At 39.6% G+C, this 21,241-nt stretch overlaps 1 protein-coding gene across 13 annotated transcripts in view; it reads right to left on the reverse strand.

The window, feature by feature from the left end:
• The window catches only part of SULF2 (sulfatase 2), a 171,480-nt gene that overhangs the window by 12,700 nt on the left and 137,539 nt on the right, over positions 1–21,241 (reverse strand). For all 13 annotated transcript variants that reach the window (XR_014318629.1, XR_014318630.1, XM_082773488.1 and 10 more), the window contains 6 exons: positions 20,871–20,927; positions 20,026–20,155; positions 10,072–10,279; positions 3,692–3,935; positions 1,854–1,950; positions 629–723 (listed from right to left, as the gene is read on the reverse strand). Coding sequence is in view for 11 of the 13 variants with exons in the window: in XM_082773488.1 (XP_082629614.1) it covers positions 629–723; positions 1,854–1,950; positions 3,692–3,935; positions 10,072–10,279; positions 20,026–20,155; positions 20,871–20,927 (831 nt within the window). In the remaining 2 variants the exon portion in view is untranslated. The remainder of the gene's footprint in view (positions 1–628; positions 724–1,853; positions 1,951–3,691; positions 3,936–10,071; positions 10,280–20,025; positions 20,156–20,870; positions 20,928–21,241) is intronic.

Genomic DNA, 21,241 nt, shown 5'->3' on the forward strand with positions numbered 1-21,241 from the left:
GAGAAACCAACTATGCAGAGATCTTGATGCACAATTGCTATTTTAGTATTTCCTGTTGCATTTAAAATCCAGAAAAAAAAAATCTGTTGCACTAAGTCGGTGGTGGCTACAGGATTACAGTTACTCTGCACCAACAGTTAAATTCCTGCTTCTTCTACCTGGCATAGCTGCTTAATATTGCAGGAACTATATGCTATGCCATAACTCATCTGGCCTTGAAAAAAACAAACGGAAAGAAAGTCTCTCATCTGACCACCCTGTTATTCCATATATATTATGCACTATTCTTATTGAGAGATTTGTTTAACACTGTACCATACTGTCAAGCAAGTTTTCAGAAGAAAGCCTGCAGCTAAAAATATTAATTTCTAGTATGTAATAGCAACATCTTCAGTACAAGAGCATAACTTACTGGTTTAAAAGCATTTTACATGTGTCAGTTGACACAGAGGCAATTAAACTCCTGCCTGGCAGAAGGTGGGCCTAGTACTTTAGGAGGGTTGGACAGCTGCAGGAAGCATTAAGACAAGAGTATAGCAGGTAGGAAACCACTTAAAACAGATTCTAATCTCTCCTGTGAAGACATAAATCAGCTACAGTTAACTACTCACAAGTACACCAAAAATACCTTATCTTGTTACAATCACACTCCTCAGGTCTCTTCTTCTTCAGATGACCTCTCACCTCCCTCAGATTTTTTATTTTATTTTGCAATGTTTCGATCTGAAAAAAGTAAACACACAGGTAAAAAAAAAATACAGCATGGTTTATTTTAACCCTCTTGAACATATCTCCATCAAATACTTCTTTCTTGCTACCTTCCACAACTTCCTCCACTAACAAGCATTTTCAGATTACCTACCTTCCCAAAAGGAAACTGCACGTAGGAGGGCAATTTTGAGGCACAATTTGCCTGCTCTGATTACTGAAGGTGAAAGCAGAATGTGGCACTGGGGGGAGCAGGGTGGGAGGGCGCCATACAGCCTTAGGCAGACAAACACTCTACTTCCACTGTGATTTTTTCCCTTCGGCATATTTGTAAAGGAGAAAGGGTACCAAAGGAAAATGAAGCCCTTAAAGGTTTGGCCTGTTAGGAGCCTGAGAAGGGGATGGAGATGGAGTGTTCTGAAGACCCCTCTTCAGAGATTCTGGAAGAGAAAAGCAGTAAGTCTCCATCCTTTTACATGGCAGTCTAGTAACGTCTGGCCACATGGGATGTGTGTTAGCAGTTAATTTAATTGTGCCACCTGCATGGTTTATTTTTAACCACCTTCAGTAAATGAAACTCCTGCAGTTTCATTTTTTTCATGAGCTCAGTGTAGCTCATGCACAGCATAGCCCACTCAGATGGGTATTCCAGGCTTCCACTTCAATTCTTTACACAGCAGAAAAAGTGAAGTCATGTAGTGTGAACAAAGAATTGGCTGTGCAACTACCATCAGACAACACTGACCACAAATCTAATAGAAGTCCATGGCTGCATAGCAAGTGGACAAAGATTTCACGAAAAATACACAAAGAATCCAGCCCAGTGATCCTAAAGCAGCAATACAACAGGACAGAAGTGAGACTTACAAGTCTCTCTTATTTATCTCATAAGGCTTATGTCATTTCTCAGTTCTTTAAGCTGTATTTCTCTCCTCCACTTACGATCTTGTCTTCACAAACTTGTAGCAACTTAATTATCTATGAAATCTCTACTCTGAAATCAACCACTAAGTTCAAAAGGTTCCAGGGAAGAACAGAGACACCCAGAGGCAGACAAACACAAACATAGTCAGCATGATCCTATCAGCCCACAGGAAACCAGGCCAAAGACAAGCTGAAAATACATGACTGGTAACATCACTCACTTCATGGTCAATATGAAGTTTATGGTCTTTCCAAGCTTGCAGTGACCTGTACAGATCTGTGTCACACTGAACGGTGTCATTCTCCAGGATATAGCACCTGGCCATAGAAAAAACAATGTTTATTATAGTAGATAAACACACAATGCAAACAGCTTTTGCTGTGCTGTTTTAATAGCACAACTCCAGGACACATGAGAAGCCAGATTGGAAATAAAAAAAATAATTCAAGGACAATGCTCCTATCAAGAGAACCTGTTGACTGTTTCATTTCTATATGCAAATTGTGCTGCACAGAGTTCTTATTTATGCATTAGGCTGTCTACATAAATAATCTCTACTAACTAGCAAGTACCGAAAGCACTACTCAGAAGCAATTTCCCTATGCATAATTAAGTAACATACAGGGGTAGGGGCAGGGAGAAAGCTTCTTTATAAGATGTATTAGAATACTACAAAGAAAAAAATGATTTTCTACAAAAGGGATAAACTTTTTCAAATACAGCTCCCTGACTTCAAAGGCAAAATACCCTCTGACAACTTTAAGTGCTCATGTTCCAGTAACTTCTCATGAAGTCCAGTATTTAAAATTAAAAAAAAAAAAAAAAAAAGACAAATGCTCAACAAGTTTATTAGGGGTCAATAAATACCATGGAGTTATTTTTGAATGATTATTTATTAAATTAAACCTGTTTTTTTTTTTTTTCATTATTCCTCTGTTTTCTTTAAAGCGCCTCACGCATGTTATCCCACTGCCTTCTTTTCTGTAGGTGTTCCTGGGGACTCCTCATGAATTATGCACAACCTTCCTGACAGTTCCTGGTACAGGGCTGGGATTCACCCAGTAAAGCAGCACAGATCAATTTAACATGTCCCAGAAAAAAGGAACAAATAGTGATTTATGGGTCCTGAACATTCAAAAAAGCTGAGGAAGGAGGGCAGAACTCTGCTGATGTCAACCTTCCTGTTTCCTCATATTAGCAAATTTCTAACCCTGTAAACTGAAGTCAAATGGAAACCACAGATTTCAACAGCAGCTATCTGGTTCATGCATATTTGCATGAGCTAGTCATTAAACAATTTAATTCACGTAATCCATAGTGATTAATGGATTTTCTCATAATTCACAAGTAGAAAGGGTGACTAAACACTGAAGTAAGTACAGTTGAAGATACATCACCAGACCCTGGATCTGCACACTGAGAAACCTTAAACTATTAGAGTCTCTTTAGAACGAAGACAATTCCCTCACCTCTTTCTCCAATGTTCCATTCCCCAATACTCCTGGTCTATCTAACCTCCTCCGTAACATAGATTTTCCTTTCCTAGCACTGGGTACAAGCAGCTCTGTGATGCTGCTGCTTCCTTTGGGACTGATTTTGTATTTGAAATACAAAGCAACCAATGGCATGTTGAAACTGGGTCATATTCCAGTTGGAGTATGGAGTATTTTGATCTTCAGACAGGCCAGGTTACCTGCTGCACGCTGAGATTTACATGGGTAGAGTCTTCCCTGGTTTCAGATGGGTGTACACACCAACACTGCAAACAGTTTCACTTGTCCTTACTGGAAATGTGTACTAATCAGTGATTACTGTCTCCAAAGCGTAGAAGACATACAAGCACCTCTGTGGTTCTTCAGTAGCTTTCATGCCCCTTTGTGCATGATGACAAAATTAAAACAAAACTGAAAGGTGTGTACAAATGAGAATAAGAAGTTCGGTGAAGTTAGATGGTAGCCAAAAGGGACACAATATGCTTATCAAAAGGTAATGCACCCATTTATGTCAAGCAGCCACTCAAGCAGCAAAAGTTTATAGAAACATACAGTATTTACTCACCTGTGAGTAACTTTTATTAGATTAGGGGCTGTATATTCTGCAATGCCACCAGTGCCACTGTATTCTGCCATGTCTTTATCTTCCTCCTCAGGAGGAATAGCCCTCTGCATCTTGTGTCGCTTGGTGATGTTTCTTGGTAAGACAGGTTGGTATCCGTCCTCTAAACCCAAGTTATAAATGGCTCCATTCAGCTCAACAGATACAGAGCGGATAGAACGATTCCGGACATAGCTCGGTTTGTATTCTGCACAGAAAAGGGAGTAAAAGGATTAAGACAGAGAGAAACAGCAGGTTACACTTTGGTTCTCTGTGGTTCTTGGCAAACAACAGCCCCTAACGTGACATTTGGAATTCACTCAATGACAACTGCTGTTTGTTGCAGCTTTCCTCAGCACTGCCATGTCATTACCTGCCAGGAACCTTAAAGTCTGAGAGAGAGGGATAGATAGAGTGCAAATGCGCAAGGATGGCAGAGGGGAAATAGAAAGTACTTGTACAGTCATCACTCAGTCATCACTCCGAGTGACCAACTTTCAAAGAAACTCTAAAAGAAGCTCTTCCCCCAAGAGCCACTAGATGGCAGCAACACCTTAAAAAATAATTCTGAAAGTTAAAGTCAGTAGGGTCTCAGGTCATCCTTGCGGATTAGTTCTCAACTACATTCTGTCATCTGCTGTAAAACATTCCAGTGCCGGTATTCCTGCAACACTTCCCAGAAGTCACCCCGAATTTCAACAGGGAGTACTCAAGTATTCAGCCTGAACTTCTCAACTCCATACTCTTTTTTTTTTTTTTCAAGACAAGATTTTAATGGGAGGGATTAATATTTGAATCTTCACTTTTATCCACATTTAATTATTTTCTTTGCAATTATTTTCCTCATGTGCAGGCCAGACAGCAAGTTTCTACAAAAAGCACTACCCTCCAGTGCTATGCACGCCCTCAGAGTTTGCCTCTGTGTTTGCAGTCCAAAGACAGAATGAAACATTTGCTATGAATCTGCACTGCACAGTATGAGATCCCAGTGATTTGCCATTGCTGCTTTCCAAAGTTCTCTCTCCTGACCCAAATCCAAATTCTTCTTCAGTTTTGTCTAGAGTGGCATGAATATCTCCTAGCTATGGAGTCTGAATCCGTATCTAAACTTCCCTACTGTACAGTAGGGCTCACACCTCTGACTATTTCCTGCTCACTGCAGTGACCGCTCAGTCACTCATGTTAAGCAGAATTATTTCACTCCTGGAGAAAAAAGCATGACCAAAGTACCATAGCTCCAGACTCCTGGCTGTGCATATGTGCTTTGGAGTCACCCAAGATGTTGCTGGAACCAAGCAAGCCTCTTAGTTCCTCTGGTCACCTCTCCTTCACACTGAGCTGAAGCACAGCACTTTTCACTAGAACGGGACCTCCTGCTGCAACCTGGTAAGGGAAAACTCATCCAGTGTGCCACATGAGAAGACCAACACTTCTTGTTATCTCAAGATCCACAGAAGAGCCAACTTTATCTCAGGGATAAACTCCACTGCAAAAACAAGCAGTGAAGAAAAGAAATGGGAGGTAGAATAACCAAATTTGACAAAAGAAATATTCACAGCAATTGGCATGCATTGGCATTAACACAGACTGACTTCTTTCAAGAAGCTTACATGAATTCTAACTGGATCACAAAGTCTCAAAGGCCATTTTGTAGACTGTGGGAAGAGAAACAAACATCCCCTCCCACCTGAAACTGGTCCAAGCCCTAAATTCACATCAGTGCCACACACAGAAAGCAGAATACCAGCTGGATTGTCTGGTTTAGCCCATTTTTCACCTGTGGCTCAAAGTTTATAGCTGATATTAAGCCAGGTGAGTCACAGCTGAGAAAAAAATAAATTTTAAAAAAGCAACAAAAAGACCAACTGTATTTCAGGCACCCATTCAGGAAATGTTTGAATAAATGAGAAGGAAACTCCCATCTTTTTAAAAGTAGGAGGAAGTTCCAAAAAGCTACACCCTAACAATTATATTCAAAGTGTAAACTCCCATTTCTTTAATTGTTCCCTCATTTCATCTTGTTAAGCTCAGCCAACTAACAATTTACCTTCCTTCCAAGTCTAATATACCAAGCTAGCATGTTGGTCCTCAACAGACAACTGCAGGGAACTGCCGTCTCCACACGCCCCTGAAGAATTTGAAGCTAGGAGCTGCTCCTCCCTTGCAGCCTGTCCTAATCCAGCCTTATAAAGAACAAATTGGTCTGGAGAGAGACAGCTCATGAAGGCCTTCCATTATTACAGCATGCTATTCACAGTGCTGACTCAATGCTGTGATTAGTACCAAACTCCATCATTTTCAGAGGAAGTGGTTAAAATATTTAGTAAGCTCAATATTCATCTGTAGTCACAAATACCAGTGTCTAATTACTTGATCCTCCCTCGGGCCTCAGTTTTACTTTCCAATTCTTATACCTGTATATACAACCCACAAAGGATTTAGGGCTGTTAAATATTTTGCCCAAAATACCTATTCTCCTTATTTGAATTATTAAAGATTGGCCCTGTTAAGTTGAGTCCCTGTGCCTCTTCTCCTCTGCCACTGCTAAGAAATTACATCCTCTAAATTAAATCTGGATATAGAGTCCAGAGAAATTTCAGCATAAGAAAGCTAACGAGTTTTCAATGCCACACTCATCCTGCCTCAGCTCCCTGGATCACTTGACAGGCACGCATGGCTTTGCTCTAGCCTGACAGGAACAGGCACTGTTACAGTCCAGAGTTCCCCCAGATGGTCTAGGGACTCAAATACTTGCATTTTTACAACTACTTGGTGACATCTCAGGTTTCAACACTGCCTAGAGCAAGTACGAACTGCAGTATCTGAGATTATTATTCAACTGAATAAAGTGAGGTAATGCTGAATTATAAAACCATAAGCTTCGTATCTGACATAAACATGCCCAGCCTTCAGGTTTGTATGTAACTCTCCTCACGTCCTCATCACTCAAGCTTTATTACTTATTTTGCTGCTGCCAAAACCATGATTTAACACTGAGATCATTTGAAAACAATCTCAGGGATAGCTGAGAAGACCGTGACCAACTGTATCTACTGCGTAGCCGTTTCTTCTAAGCAGGAACGTGACTGCTCAGCAGGGCCATTAGCGGAAGACAGAGAACTCCTGGGCTTTCCTGTCATCATTTATTCCAGGTAGGTGTTTTGCATCTGATGCATTGTCCAGCAGCATGACGATGATGGAATAAACCAGCATGCAAGAACTCTGCATATGAACAGTGGGCCATGAGGAACCAGCACCAGCCACCTCAATTTTGTTATATTCCCCAGTAATGTCTCTGTATTTTCTCAGAGTTCTGTAGAGAAGCAGCACTTTTTCTATAAGACCAAAGTAAAATTAGGCACTTTGAAGTCAAATTTTTGAAAATATCTCAAGCGTCTAGTAATACAGATAAAGGATTAGAGGAGGTTTTTATTGATCTTTAGGTAACTAGAAATTTCTAGAAATCTTATTTTGATTCTGTTTTCTTGGATATTTCAAATAGGAGAAAAAAAAAAACACAAAACAACCTCCAAAAATTTCCATACACCCAGTTTCTCACAACTGCCATTAAAAATCATACTTCAAATGCATTATCTTTAAAGTACTTGATGTTTGGGTATTTTTTTTTTCTTTTATAACAAAGAAGGCCATTTTGCTACAGTATTGAAACTACTTCAAAAGAAAAACAAATTACATGAAAATTGGAATAAAAATGTACTAGCTTCTTTGTACACACTCTGTACACAAATCTGTGTGGCCTATCATCATTTCTCTACATGCAGCTTAATAACTCCTTTAATCATATGCACTTGTTTGTCACAGGAGGAAGAGATGAAATCCACAGCAAGAAAAACAGACAACAAACAGCCGAAGATTTTAAGAGCTCATTATTACTTTAAACTTCCCTCCCATTGCAGAGCTTTATTTCATCATTCTTATAAAAATAAGAACACACCAATGGAAAACAGAGGACACTGCAATGCAGAACAGGTAACAGCTTTGCAGGTGAGCTGTGTACTTACTTGTCCAGGGCCCAAAAGGCATGCAGATGACATGACACTGTTTTGCAATTAATTTACTCAATTTAGGAAACATTCTTGCCTCTTAAATGTAATGGTGTACGTGACAACGGATCTAGACCATGCCTACATTAGAAAGCAATTATTTTATCAAAACATTTGGTGCTTTGGCCCCTCTATCAGCAATTTAGTCTGGTCTTCTAGACCATGCATTCACCATGCACTGCTGGGTTGAATCTTTGTGAAAGACCAATCCTCCTATCACCACTGGGGTTTGCAACACTCTTGATGCGCCCCAGAAACAGGGCATCCAATTTAGTTTTCTGCAAACAACTGCAGTATGTCAAAATTGCTCTGCAAATCCACCTCTACTGTTCGCGATAGGAGGGAGTGATCAGGGTGTTCCTTTCAAAAGCTTCAGCATTGCTATGAACTAAATCATTAGTGTGGACCTCACACTGACATAGTCCAGTTAGAAACTTCCTTTTTCTGTATAGCTGTCATTCAGTCTTATGGATAGCATTTGCTGGCATTCAAGTAGCACTGATCCCATGCACTCATCAAACTCTAAGTAGTAGACCCCAAAGATGCCCTCAGAACTGTACAACCCAGCACAGACTGCACTTTATCCCATCTCATGAAACAGGTCATAGAAATCCACATGCACATCAGCAGTACCCAGGTCATCATTTACAATCCAGTGAACCAGCTTTCTAAGTGAACTGTTCAGAAAACCCTTCACATATTATCTTGATTTGTATTGCTTTGTGCTCATTTATTTTTGGTGTGTGATTTATTAGATAAGCGCATGTGGAAGAATAGCCAACGTCAAACCCAAGAGTCTGTGTCCACAGATCCAAGCTAAACTCTCCTATTGTATGGCACACACTGGATGTGGGCAGAGAGAAAAATAAAGCATCCAGAGCCAATTGTTTTACTTCATATAAAAGCAATGGGAACATGACTGCCAACATCCTATCTTATGCTGCTGAAGTGTATGCCTTATGGCTCAATGAGAACTGTGCTGAACAGTACAGCATAAACTCTACCTCTTCTGAGACAAATGTAGGGAAAAAATGTCCCAATCCTTCCGCTGAAAGTATCTTCACAACCTTCGCTTCTTTGCCTCAACCTCTTTAATACATAAACTAATGGTAATTATACACTTAACCACCTCCTCTAGATGTTGTGAAAATTAGTTAATGTTTAGAAAGCACAACACAGATGAAAAGTACTTAAGTAAGTGTTAAGTATTATCAGATAGCATTATGTTGCCCTCACGTAAATTGTTTTCCTCTTCCCATCTAAGTGCCTTCGATCTACTCCTGTTATTTGACTCCCTGTATCTGAACTTTCTTCTCTGTGACTTCAGAAAAAGAAAAAAAAAGATAATTGAACTGCATGTTCTAGTGTTATTTAAAGATTATCTGCTGTGCCACATGTTTAAATAGCAAGTATAGTTGAGTAATTTCATCCTGGAACCAATAATTTTTTTCAACTAAAAATTAGCTTAGTAGGTACTAATCAGCTTGCAAGGCAAATATAATGGAAGAAAATCAATTTAAACTCTCTGTTTGAAGCTTGTGCCAGGTCATTATACAGAAAGACTAATCTGCTAAATAATTAAGGCCCTGTATTTGTGGAGTGAGACGAAGGAAACATTGCAAGTGAACAGTAATTCTGTGCTGCTATTTGCCTCTTTAATCTATAATTAGACTATGTACTTCAAATATAGATGCTAGTCTGACTCAGGTTTAAAACAGAGCCAGCGGAATGGGCCTTCTGAAAAAGCACCTGATCTGTGCCAAGGAAACCAGAATCAGAGTCATCCCCTTTGGATGTGATCTCTGGTTAAAAGTCAGCCCTGGCTCTGCTGACTGAGCACAAGAAAAGGATGTTAGAAGCGAGCAGCTTCTGTAGCAGCACACACATCCTTATTAAAAATAAATTACTGCAGTAACAGCCCCAAGCACTGCAGTATCTGAAAATTAGAGTACTCACTATAACACACTGTTCATGTTTCAAGGCCTTTGCAAGGTTAAGCTACTTGCCGCTTCAGTGTGTGTACTGCATTTCCTGTTTTTGAAAGAAATAAACATAGGACTCTATTTTGGATCAAAACACTCCTCTTCCTACACGCTGAGACATTTTCATATCTGATTGTCCAGTATGAAATAAACTGCTTCATGTGCAGATACAAGCAAATATGCTTGCCTTCAATGACATCTGTAGAACTCAATGTCCAAGAAAATCAGAATGGTTATGGGTGTTTGAACAGTTACCATTTTGTAAGGCAGAGACACAAGATGTAGTGGGTTCACTTACTCTTCTTGGAGAAGAGCTTCTTTCTCCGTCCAACATGGCTCAGCTTGTATTCATTCTCTTCACAATTGCAGCCTTCACTATTCCTGTTGTAATACTTGGGCAAAAGATTGGAAGTGCCTTTGCTGTTGCCGGCACCTGCCAAGTTCACCATTCCCTTGCACTTGTGTAGCTTGAGCTTCCCACTGGCATCTTCTACACACTGCCATTTCTGGAAGAAAGATTTGGTCATTAAAACTCGTCTCAACTCTGCATTGTCTAATGGCCAGCTCCAGTGATCTATCAGAGACTCCTCATTACAGTAAGCTGGGGTTTACTGTCTACCAGCAAAACACATTTCTTGTAATCTTCCATTTTTAGACAAACCAGGAACATTTTGGAACACTTGTATTTGTTTCTGATTTCATTTCTTGGAGGCAGAACAATAGGAATTTGTTAACAAAATCAATACTACAGCTAAAAATACAGAGGTGTCAAGCAAAAAGGTTTATTCCCCAATTACACTTCTCTAACAAGGAAGTTCAAGTCCTACCACAGGTTTGAAGAATCCTTACCCACCTGCAAGTGAGTTTGCCAGGCTGGCAGGAATCTATGCCAATAACAAGTCATTAAAACAGCACCAAGCTCCTGGCCTGTGTTCAATTCAGCCCCATCCCATACTCTACAAGAAATGAAGTAACTTTACTGAGAAGTCTTCTTCTCTTTCCTAGTTCAAATGCCTGATGGTGGGATAAATTTATCCAAGTAGTGTACTCCTTTACTGTAAAGATCCAGTGCGAACTGGTTATCTGGACTCTGTCTGCAGTCAAAGAAGAGGAACAGGTACTTCAGGGTATAACTCACGGTATCCTAAGGTGGCCATATATAAAAGAGAGGAGAAGAATAGAGGACTGCCCTGCTGAAGAGCCTGTTTCTCTTTACTGATTCTAACAGGGTGTGTATAACTAGATCAGTTATGGATGTCTGTGGTTAGACAAGTTTATTTCCATCTTGAGTGTTTCTCTTAATAATAGCTTTTCCCATTCAACACCCTTGGGCTTGGTTGGTAATGGTGAGCTTCACTGGATGCCTGCACAGTGATAATTGCCTCCATCTTCCACTCAAACAGGAGGAAATCTCATCTTTAATTTAATCTGATTCCTTCTGGTACTCAAAAACTTGGATATAGATCCCTTTGCACTGCTGTCAGAGCCGTGCCAAGGGTAAGGAAGTTTAGCCACCTTCAATCTGGCAGAGAAGTTTTACCTGCTTCTCAGATACAGCACAAACTAATTTTACCTACTCCTTTATTCACCAACTCATTACTAGCTAAAGAACTAGGCTTTGGGACACAGTAAAAAAAACCAACATCAACAAACAAACAAACAAACAAAATACAAAACAAAACAAAAGAGAACAACAACAACAACAAAAAACAACAACAAAAAAACAAAAAACATGCATCAGTTGTTACCGTGTTAGTCTGGAAAAACCTAGAGCTTTTTGCTGAGCCTTGAGAAGGATTTCTCCTTTTCCCTGTTGCAAAACCCCAACTCTGTGCCTCCAGGACTCACTGGAATATTGGTAATTTTCCGAATAAAAGAACAAAAAGAAAAAAAGTTCCCAAGCGAGATGACATTTTACAGCACCCTGCAGCTCTACAACGAGCTTCAGTCACTTCAATTTCCATACAGAGGTGTGCCCAGGCTTGGGCAACAAAGCACTCATTTTCCATTGAAATTCACCCTATCATTTGCATGACAGCTAAGAAAGAAAACACTATCTTCCGTGCTTTCATTATAGAATATAGAGAATACATAGTGCTTTCATTACAGAGTCAGAAGCGAGACACTCAGTTACAGTGGATTTATCTATATCCACAGGAGGTCTGCTTATTTAAAACGTTCAGAAGTTCATGGTGTGGCCACTTATTTCCTTTGACAGTTGTATGCCGGGTCTCCTGAGCTATAATTACTTCTTATCTGTATGTATCCTGTCCAAAAATCCTATATGATCCAAGCCTTGCACTGATGCAGATAAACCTGTCTAAAGTTTCAGCACAGGGAATCATAGGAAATCAGTGACACTGACAAGCAGACATTTGAATCAGGCATCTTTGCATGGCTGCAGGATGCATTTACCTAGGTGCAGCGTAGAACAAAAAAGTCTTTGAAAAATAAATTGCTGTTTTTTCTATTACTATTTTTTATAAATGCCTAGCATTCATTGATACACAGACTGGGGTTGGAAGTTATTTTACTAGAACGAGCAACAGTTTCACAAAAAAATGTAGAATGAGATGTAAAAATGTTTGTTGCAGCTTCCCATTACAGATATCTCAATCTTAGTTTTGAACGTATATGCACAAACTGTATTTTTTACTCAGAAGAACTCTATGCTGTAGGTGTCTGATACATGAAAAATGAAAATTCAACAGAGGGAAAGTTGAATGCCAGGATGAGAACTACTATAAGTAAGTGCTGTGATGTGTGGCCCAAAAATATTTAAATTCTATTTCTTTCATCTCCTGTCAAGAAAGTGATGCTTATTTTCCCCCTCCAGGTGAACTGGAAGAATTCCTTTAATTCTTGGTGCCCTTTAAATTTTTCCAAGGCAGCTGTATGCTGGATGGATATATCCAGTGGTTATATCTCAAGGGCTGTTGTATGCATTGGCAGGCTCACTGCTGAACAACTGCAGAGCAGAACTATATAAATGATATTAGAAACAAACACTGAACCCAGCTGGCAAAAAAGCCCAACGTCTCAAGCTCTATTTTTTTTTTCCACAGAACAGATACAGGCATGTGTGTGAACATGTCTGGGAGCCTACAATTTTGCCTGCTCTGCTTTTAAGTACAAACACAAATTCTCTAGGCAATATCACAGCTATATCAACCGCATTCATTTCCACAGGATACCTTCAATCTTAGGGAAAAGAGCTGTAGTTGCAAGAACTGCAAAAACCTCTGCTCAACAGTCAAGAAGCTTTAATCATTGGGAATTCTGGCATTTCTTTGCACAGCACAACCTCTTGCAGAAACCTCTGGTTTCTACTGTGCAGCACAACCTCTTGCAGAAACCTGTGTCAACCCCTGGAAGCAAATAAAGTATTTTATAAGAGGTAATCACTTATATAATTAAATTCCTGTATGAAGAACTCTAGGGTGCCCCAGAGATACTTTGGCTCACAGGTACAAATGATAACCATCCAGCAGCAAAATGTAATTACATATAAATAGTGGATTAACACAACCAGCCAAGAAAACAAAGTGCCCTTAGTTCACCATTTGCCTCCAACTTTTCAGGTTCTATAGTGTGTATTATCTCACAAGAGCTATATCCTCAAAGGGAACATGTGGTTTAACGTAAACTAAAACTCACTGGAAAATCCAAGCTCCGCCCCCCCCCAGTCTTTATTCCAGCTCATATCAAAACCCCAAAGGGATAACCTGTCTTTCCTCCTGTAGTGCCTTGCAGAACAGTTACTCCAGCCATCAGATAAATGACTTTTGCAGTATGTCCTGAAGTTCATCAGGCTCACATTGTGCGAAACTTTCCAGACACCTCATTTAATCATTAAACCTGTTCCAGCTGGAGATTTCCCACCACCTTCAGGCAGGCCAAGTGAGCTGCTGTGCTTGTGCTTTCTGCCACCTACTGTGTTGGGCTTGTTCAAACATTTCTACCCCATCTCCTACCCTACTTCCCACTGCACAACATGTGCTACTCACTGTTACTTGTGTGCAAATCAGAAGAGCCTGAGCTATAGTTAGTGGAGAAATGAGTATTACTGAATAGAAAACTTGTACAAAGGTACACTGCAAAGGCAAAGAGAAGACAGTCTGTAACACGTATTTGCCCTCCTTCAACCCAAACTGTCTGCTGTATGTATCAACAAGAGCAAATGATGACTTCAGCAACTATGAAACATGAATCTAACAGCAGCAGTTGCAGACTGACCAGATACTGTTTCCCTCTGCTAACACTATTCACCTTGAACATGCAAATGATCCATTAGTGGAAAAAGACATATTTCCTTCCATTATTTCCTTCACAACTCCCATCACCATCAAGTGTTTTTTGCGTTACTGTGCATCACTGTCTCCTTACCACTAGAGCAATCACAGATGTTAATTCAAAGTCATTACTTGAGGTTCCAATCGGAAATAAATAGCCATGGCCTTCCTTGTTAGAATTTTCATACAATTCACTCATTTCCCGTAGTGAATCTCTCTAAATTTACATTGTTTTCTTTGGGAGAAAAGGGCTGATCACACAAATCTTGCTAAGAAAAGTTTCCAGTAGAAACATACAGCTTTCACAGCTGAGCCCTAAATCATCACGCTGTGTCTCATCAGCTCCTCTTTTTGTTAAGAGGAAGGGATTCCATTCCCTTTTACAGAGAAGTGAAAAGTGAAACTGTCTGATCAGTCAGCTGCCAGAACGGCTCCCTCCCTAACAGTTTTAGGAATATAGACTCCAGAATTCAAGATTTTTGCAGGCTAATAAAATCCTTTCTCACTGCCAGCAATCCCACAGAAACACTTCAGCAACATCCATTTTCAGTTTACATACATATTTCTGAACCCCATCCTTGCTGCCACATTGGATGGGGAGCTAGAAATAAATTGCTATAATGGCTGGAAATAGACTAATTTCCAGTCTAAATTGATCTATGAGTCGTTAGGATACAATTTTTCTTGTATGAAACAGTACAGTTTAGTTTAGTCGGCTCTTTTTCTTTGCTGTGTTTTGCTCCTTGTGTTATTTTTTACTGAGCTAATCCAAACAATACAGCAAATTCCGTAGACGCAAGCCCCCTCTCCTACCAGAGGCAATTCTGCTGCTTTTGTGCAGCTTGTCCTATAGCTCAGGTATTACAAGTTTCAGGAAACAATCTGACCTGAATTTCCTATTGTTTTTCTCATACACATTACTATTCCTCTGTTCTTGTTGACTGAGATGATTAGCTTGTGCCTCTTGTATAGTATCTCTTAGATCCATGCCGACAGATGCCTCCCTCCTCTGCTATTTTTCTGAATATACCCAGTTCCTTAGCTCTTCTCCACAGGTATTATTTTCTTAATCTTTTATCAATTTATTTTTCCCATTTTATCTTCTTCCAATGTATCCATTGGCAAAGGATGAGTTTAGTTTTCTCTACTCCATTGTATCAGTATATAAACAGTACTGTCTGGTCTTTGTTCCAACTGGCCATTATTTCATTATCCTGGCTCATGATTTTTGGAGATTTGGACCTCTGGGATCTCAGCTCAATTTCAGTTGTCAAATGCTATCTATCACTCAAACCTTAAAATCACAAGATTATCAACAGAAAAGAAGGATATTTTAATGCTACAAGCTGTAGCTGCAGTGAGGCAGGTGGGACAATCAGCTAGCATGCAAATGAAAAATGAGGTATTCAGCTAAACTTAATGTTACAGTTACAGAATTCACTTATTGTTACTCTAATAATTCGACTGTGGTATCAAATGGTCCCAGCTGCTGTGTTAGGTATTGAGGAAGCTAAGGAGGGTGTGCAGCCTAAGCAGCAATTAGATTAGTAGTGGAGGAAAAAAAAACAACACAATAGAACCACCAAGTAGGAACGGGATTTGTCTGAGGTCCCACACTGAGTCCCTAACTAAATGAAGCCAGATACCCAGCCTCCAGCTTATTGTCTTTTGAACGAAACTACTTTGCTACACACATATTGCATATTAGAACATTATTTTTTATTTTTTATTTTATTAAATGTTAGCATTTATTTTGGCAAGCTTCTTGTATCATCCACTACTGTAATGACAGGGAGTTTAAATGTCTCTGTTAAGAAGAGATGCAAATCACTTGGATCTCTTCGACAACAACAAGCAAAGTAACCTTTAAGTAAAATAGCCTCTGGAAATCATTACAGGCTATTTCTGGCTATTTCTTTCCTAAAGGAGGAAAACAGTTTTGTTAATTCTAATTCTTGATAAGGAATACAATCCTTGAATAACAGCCCTTAATAAATCATCGTGATTTTAATTTTCATGGTTTGTTGCCTCCTAAATGTTATCAGTCAGTGGGCTGATAAAATTTTTAATGTATGAAGTTATCAACAAGCCATTTCTTGTTGTAATCACAGATTAAGAACCAGATCCTGAAAGTTGCTGAGCACGTGCAACTCACAGTGGAATTCAGGAACTCTAAAGATCCCCTAATGAGCTATAAAAGTTATCTGGAATCTAGCTGGCTTGATATGCTTCACTGTTACCAAGAGAACCTAGGTTCTTTAGTAACCTCAGGATATCCCTGCTAGCTAGAAAAGAACTAGAGAACCACAAGAGAGACCAAAAATTTTCTTCCCAGTTTTAGAATAAATTCTTTATAAAACGTGACTTAGTTTCCAAGATTTGATTAATGTAAGTTCAAGCTACAGAGTCTTCAGCAAATGGAGAAAATATAAGCCATTTTTTCCTACTGCTCCACCCTTGGCACTAGACAGCGGCTAATGATGATAATGGTGATACCACTTTATGAACTGCTGTAGGAAAGCACATATTGATCGTAACAGTTTTCATTGCTGCTATGCCATGCTATGTTGGAGAACTGAGGGGAACAATGGAGTCAGTGGAACCTTTTTTTTTATGATATCTTCATGTCGCTTACAAAAGAGAATATCCCTTCTTGATCCTGGTAGAGAATGAAGCAGTCAGAAGGAAGGCTGTATATGAGACCTTTCATTTGCAGAATATCTGCAGGAAACCAAGTGCAAATCTGCATAATTTGAATTTTCTCCTGAATAAAACTGTCACATAAGAAAATTCTGTTTGTATTAGATACAAATAGAGTTTTGGGGAAAAGAAAGGATTTGAAAAGGAAATAATGTAAATTCAGACAGCTACTTTTCTTACTAAATTATCAGTTATTATTGTACTATACCATGTCCTGCTGAAGAAAAACTTCATATTCTTTTATATGTACAGCACAGATTCCCTGTAGCAGTCAGCAGTGCTGCAGGTATTTCGTGTTTAGCAAATGTGCATAAAGTTGGCAAATGATTTAGAGGGAGATTTTGTGCAGCTGTTGTTGGAGAATACTCTAGGAGTTGCTGGGAATACTCTATAGAGCAATGCTAGTATCATAATTGGCTTCCACAAAATCACATTAATGCAGGCCTACAGATAAAAGTGGGTCAGCTTCCACTTACCAGCCAGTTTAGAATGAAAAGCCAAACTCCGCCGAAGAGAAAGATTTTGTGAGGGAGCTATTAGGTACTGGGAGAAATGTTTTTTATTTCACATGGGAAGAAAGAACTCATCTCTCTTATATCCCTGAATATAAATCCTGAGCTGCTCTTTCACCTGAGTCTACACTCATCCTTTGTTGGATGCAAATAACTAACACAGCCCAAACTCCGCAAATTGAGAAAGAGAACATGGCAACACACAGATTCCCCTTGCACTCAGGAGAATTTACATATATTAGTCTTGCAAAAAAAATCCCATATAATGGGCTCTGAAACGAGGTTTTAAACAGCATGAATAGCCTCATCTCCATGATCCTGGCGTTCTCTTATCAAAACGATTATAGGTCAAGAAGGATGACTGAGATTTGCAAAGGAAGAGCGTTTTGTAGTGATAGAACTGGTATTCACAAATTTGCACAGGGAATTTCAAACTCTTCATATCACATTCAAAGCTTTCCTTACTTTTCCCTTACTCATAACTCTGTCCTTGTTCCTTACTACTCATTCCTCTCCTGAGTCTTTGTCCTCTGTGTTTCATCTCCTATTCACACTTTAGGTTCCCTGGCACTGCTCAGAATCCTCTGTGCATGGACTAGCAGGTCCCCAAAACTTCTTTGAGTCAAGATGAAAAATCCCAATGACTTCTGCAAGCTTTCACCTGAATTCTGACCCAGACTTCTCTTTAGATCTGGATGTAAAAATTCACTTTTTGCACTAACACTCTGGATACTGTTAAACGCATACTAATAAGTATCCTGCAAGATGAGGAGATGTCTGTAATATAACCACTGTATCTGGATATCATAAATTCAACTGACAGCAGTATGTTATTCATTTGCGCTCTTTCTACTTACTATGCAGAGCTGTGAATAGCAACAGCAAACAGACAACAACCATTTGTCATTTGGGAAGTTAGTCTTGCTTCACTCTGAAAAGACTTTTGGGGGCACCCACGTTTAGGGACAGTTTACCCTCAAATAAGTACATTCATCTCCCACTATTCCTGCTGTCTAGACAGAGTACTAGGATATATTCTCTAGAGCAGGGGTTAGATGGATTGAGACTCCCTTGAGAGCCCTTCCCAGACTCTAATTGACTTGATTGTTAGGCAATTTTTCCTGATGTCCAACTTGAATTTATTTTTTGCTCAATTTCATCCTATCACTTCCAATTACGTCTGGCTGAACCGCTCAAAACAATAATTCTGCTGTCTCCTGACTATAAGGATGCAGCACACACATCTCTTATTAGCACACCTTCACTTTGGAATTTATTGGCAATTCTGACTACAGAGTTGACATTTTATCCCCACTTCTTACAGACGCCAAAGATATTTTATTATCCACAGAAGAAAACAAGGCTGTGAATATACGTAGACAATACAGGGCCTTCCCTCTTTCTTCCGTAACTAAGACATGGTAATTAGTGTAAGAAAGCCTGAATGTAGCTAAGCTATCTTATGCAAAGAGACAGCTTCAGTGACAACATGGACTTGGAAAGTCTCTCTTCACCTCTGTTCTTACAATAATGTTCAAAATAATTGGGGACATGAAGACAAAAGGAAGTTGAAACATTCCTCAAAGAGACAATACTGATGGAAAAAGAAAAGCTGGATTTCCCCTAAACAACGTAATAGATGATCTTCTAGCAGAAATGAAAACTCTTCCCTCAGTTTCTCAAAGAATATTGAACTTTCAAAAAAAAATTGCTTGCTCTCACCCTTCTAAAATATCAGCTCAAGATACCTGGTGACAAACTACAGCACAGAAGTACTTTTTTAAGTTCAGGACTTCTAGCAAGAAGAGGGAAACTACAATCTCTTTGTGTGCTGAATCTGACAAAGAAGCCACAGGAGGAAAAGAGCATCTGGAAAATGCTTGTGCATATACATTGAATCCAAGCACCTAAAGAGCGGTGGACTCACTTCACAGATGCACTGAACTACATGATCTGTGGAACCAGAAGAAGGAAGCTGGCCCTCCAACAGTAGAAACTGAACTACTGGAGCCTGAATGGCTCATTACTGACAATAGTCTTGGTGAGACATTCAGCTCATTTCTACAGGAACATAAATATTTCCCAGACTGACTTACTATGACAGTTTTCCTGTGTTTCCAGAGGATGGTAATTACCCCAAGAGGGGAAATATCTGCACAGAAGTGGAGTCACTGGACACAGCTTTGCTATGCCTTTGCATTGCTCTGGTAATGTTGCAAAACCTTCTCCTAGGCCAAGATCATGCACTGATACTACAATTCTTTATTTCCTGAATTTCTTTTAATGCTTGTTTGCTTTCACAGTATATTTTTGTTAACAGGAGGGATATACTGAATTCACAAGACACTAATTTTCTGTTATTACACATAATTCCAAATAATAAAATGAATTAAATTAAAAATTCAAAGAAAAGTGAGCTATATGCATGTGGAAGAGGCCAATTTGTTAGGTTCATTGTTGCTTTTAATCACTGAAGAATCCCACACGCATTCAATTTAGGGAATATAATATTAAAACAATCTAGGCAGTTCTCTTAACAGTAGGCAGGAATCAATGCAGAGACATTTGAATCAGCAATTTCCTGACTGACAGTCAATCTCATAAATGCTGTAATATGGTTTTGAGCAGAGGCCACAAAATGAACCATTTGATTTATAAGCTGGCACTGACAACAAGGAGAATGACAATGTCATAGTTAAGGTGTTAAGCTTAGCTCATCTACAACTCCTTCCTTTCAGTCTGCCCTACCTGGCCAAGCTGTTCACAAGCTGTTTGATACTCAGCTCTCTGACAGAGGTCTTTCACACGCTGGTATTTGGGCAGAAAGTTTTCTTCCTGGGCATCTACCTTCTCATTCTCTCTCTTATGCAGTAGTTTACTGGAGTGGAAAAAACAAAACAAAACAAACAAAAAGAAAAACCACGCATTTATTTTTGCATAGATTCTATGATAAACATACTGTATGCTGATAAGGCATAGAGATGTATGCTATCTGCTAGGATTCCAGCATTGCTGGTGGTGAGATCTTAATAGCCCAGTAGAAACTAGCCCTTCTCATCATCTCTGATAATACAGAAGTTATTCATATCATGCTCAGGGAGCATACAAAACCAGGGCAATGTATTGCACATCTGATTGGCAGGCAATAACAACAGCGTTCATTAAGAGACCACATCCTCACTACACAGGGCTGCACTTTGCCAAACCTTCATGCCCAGCATTAGGTATGAAGGCAGAGAGGCACAGAGGGAATGGCCAGCAGATGATCACGCAGAGAGGAAAGGTTATTCTTACTCTCATGATATAAGTAGGAGGGTGGGGGTAGCACTTAAAAGGAAATGGGATGCCTTTCCATCTCCCAATGCAAGTAAAACTCCCCTTCCCCCACCCCAACAGCACATTTAGGTAGGCTGTAGGCAGAGGCCATACGTTCCCTCCTATCACACAATCACTGCCATTAGGCATACTGCAGCCGTGTCCCTGCTGGCACAGCTAAATGGCTTTAGGTCTGTGGTAGAGTGCTGCTTTGGCTCTAGCTATTCAGTATCCTTCTGTTTAAAAAGACTGAGCTTTGTGATTAACGCTTTCCTTACCCTCTCTCCACTAGGAATGAGTCTCTCCACACTTTCATCTTTTTCTTTAAATGGAACCTGGGAGGAGATGAGGAGAGAAAGAAACAATTTCCAAAAAAAACAGTCATCAAATAATGCCCTGGTTTCCTCTCCTACTCCTAATTCAGATGAGAACCATGACAATAACCTCTCAAGGGGACATCCAGCTTTATGAAGCAGGCACATAAGCCTCTCCAGTGCAAATCATGAACAAACATAGGACAGATTTGTTCTCACAGGGACAAAATCAACAACAGATTCACACAGTACAACTATTTCAACATAAGCACTTTTAAAGCACAGAGGATTAACTGAATTGTCCTTGATCACGAAGGATCACAAATTAAATCAGG

Source organism: Aythya marila, assembly GCF_965140915.1.
Source record: "Aythya marila genome assembly, chromosome: 16".
NCBI classification, from domain to species: domain Eukaryota; kingdom Metazoa; phylum Chordata; class Aves; order Anseriformes; family Anatidae; genus Aythya; species Aythya marila.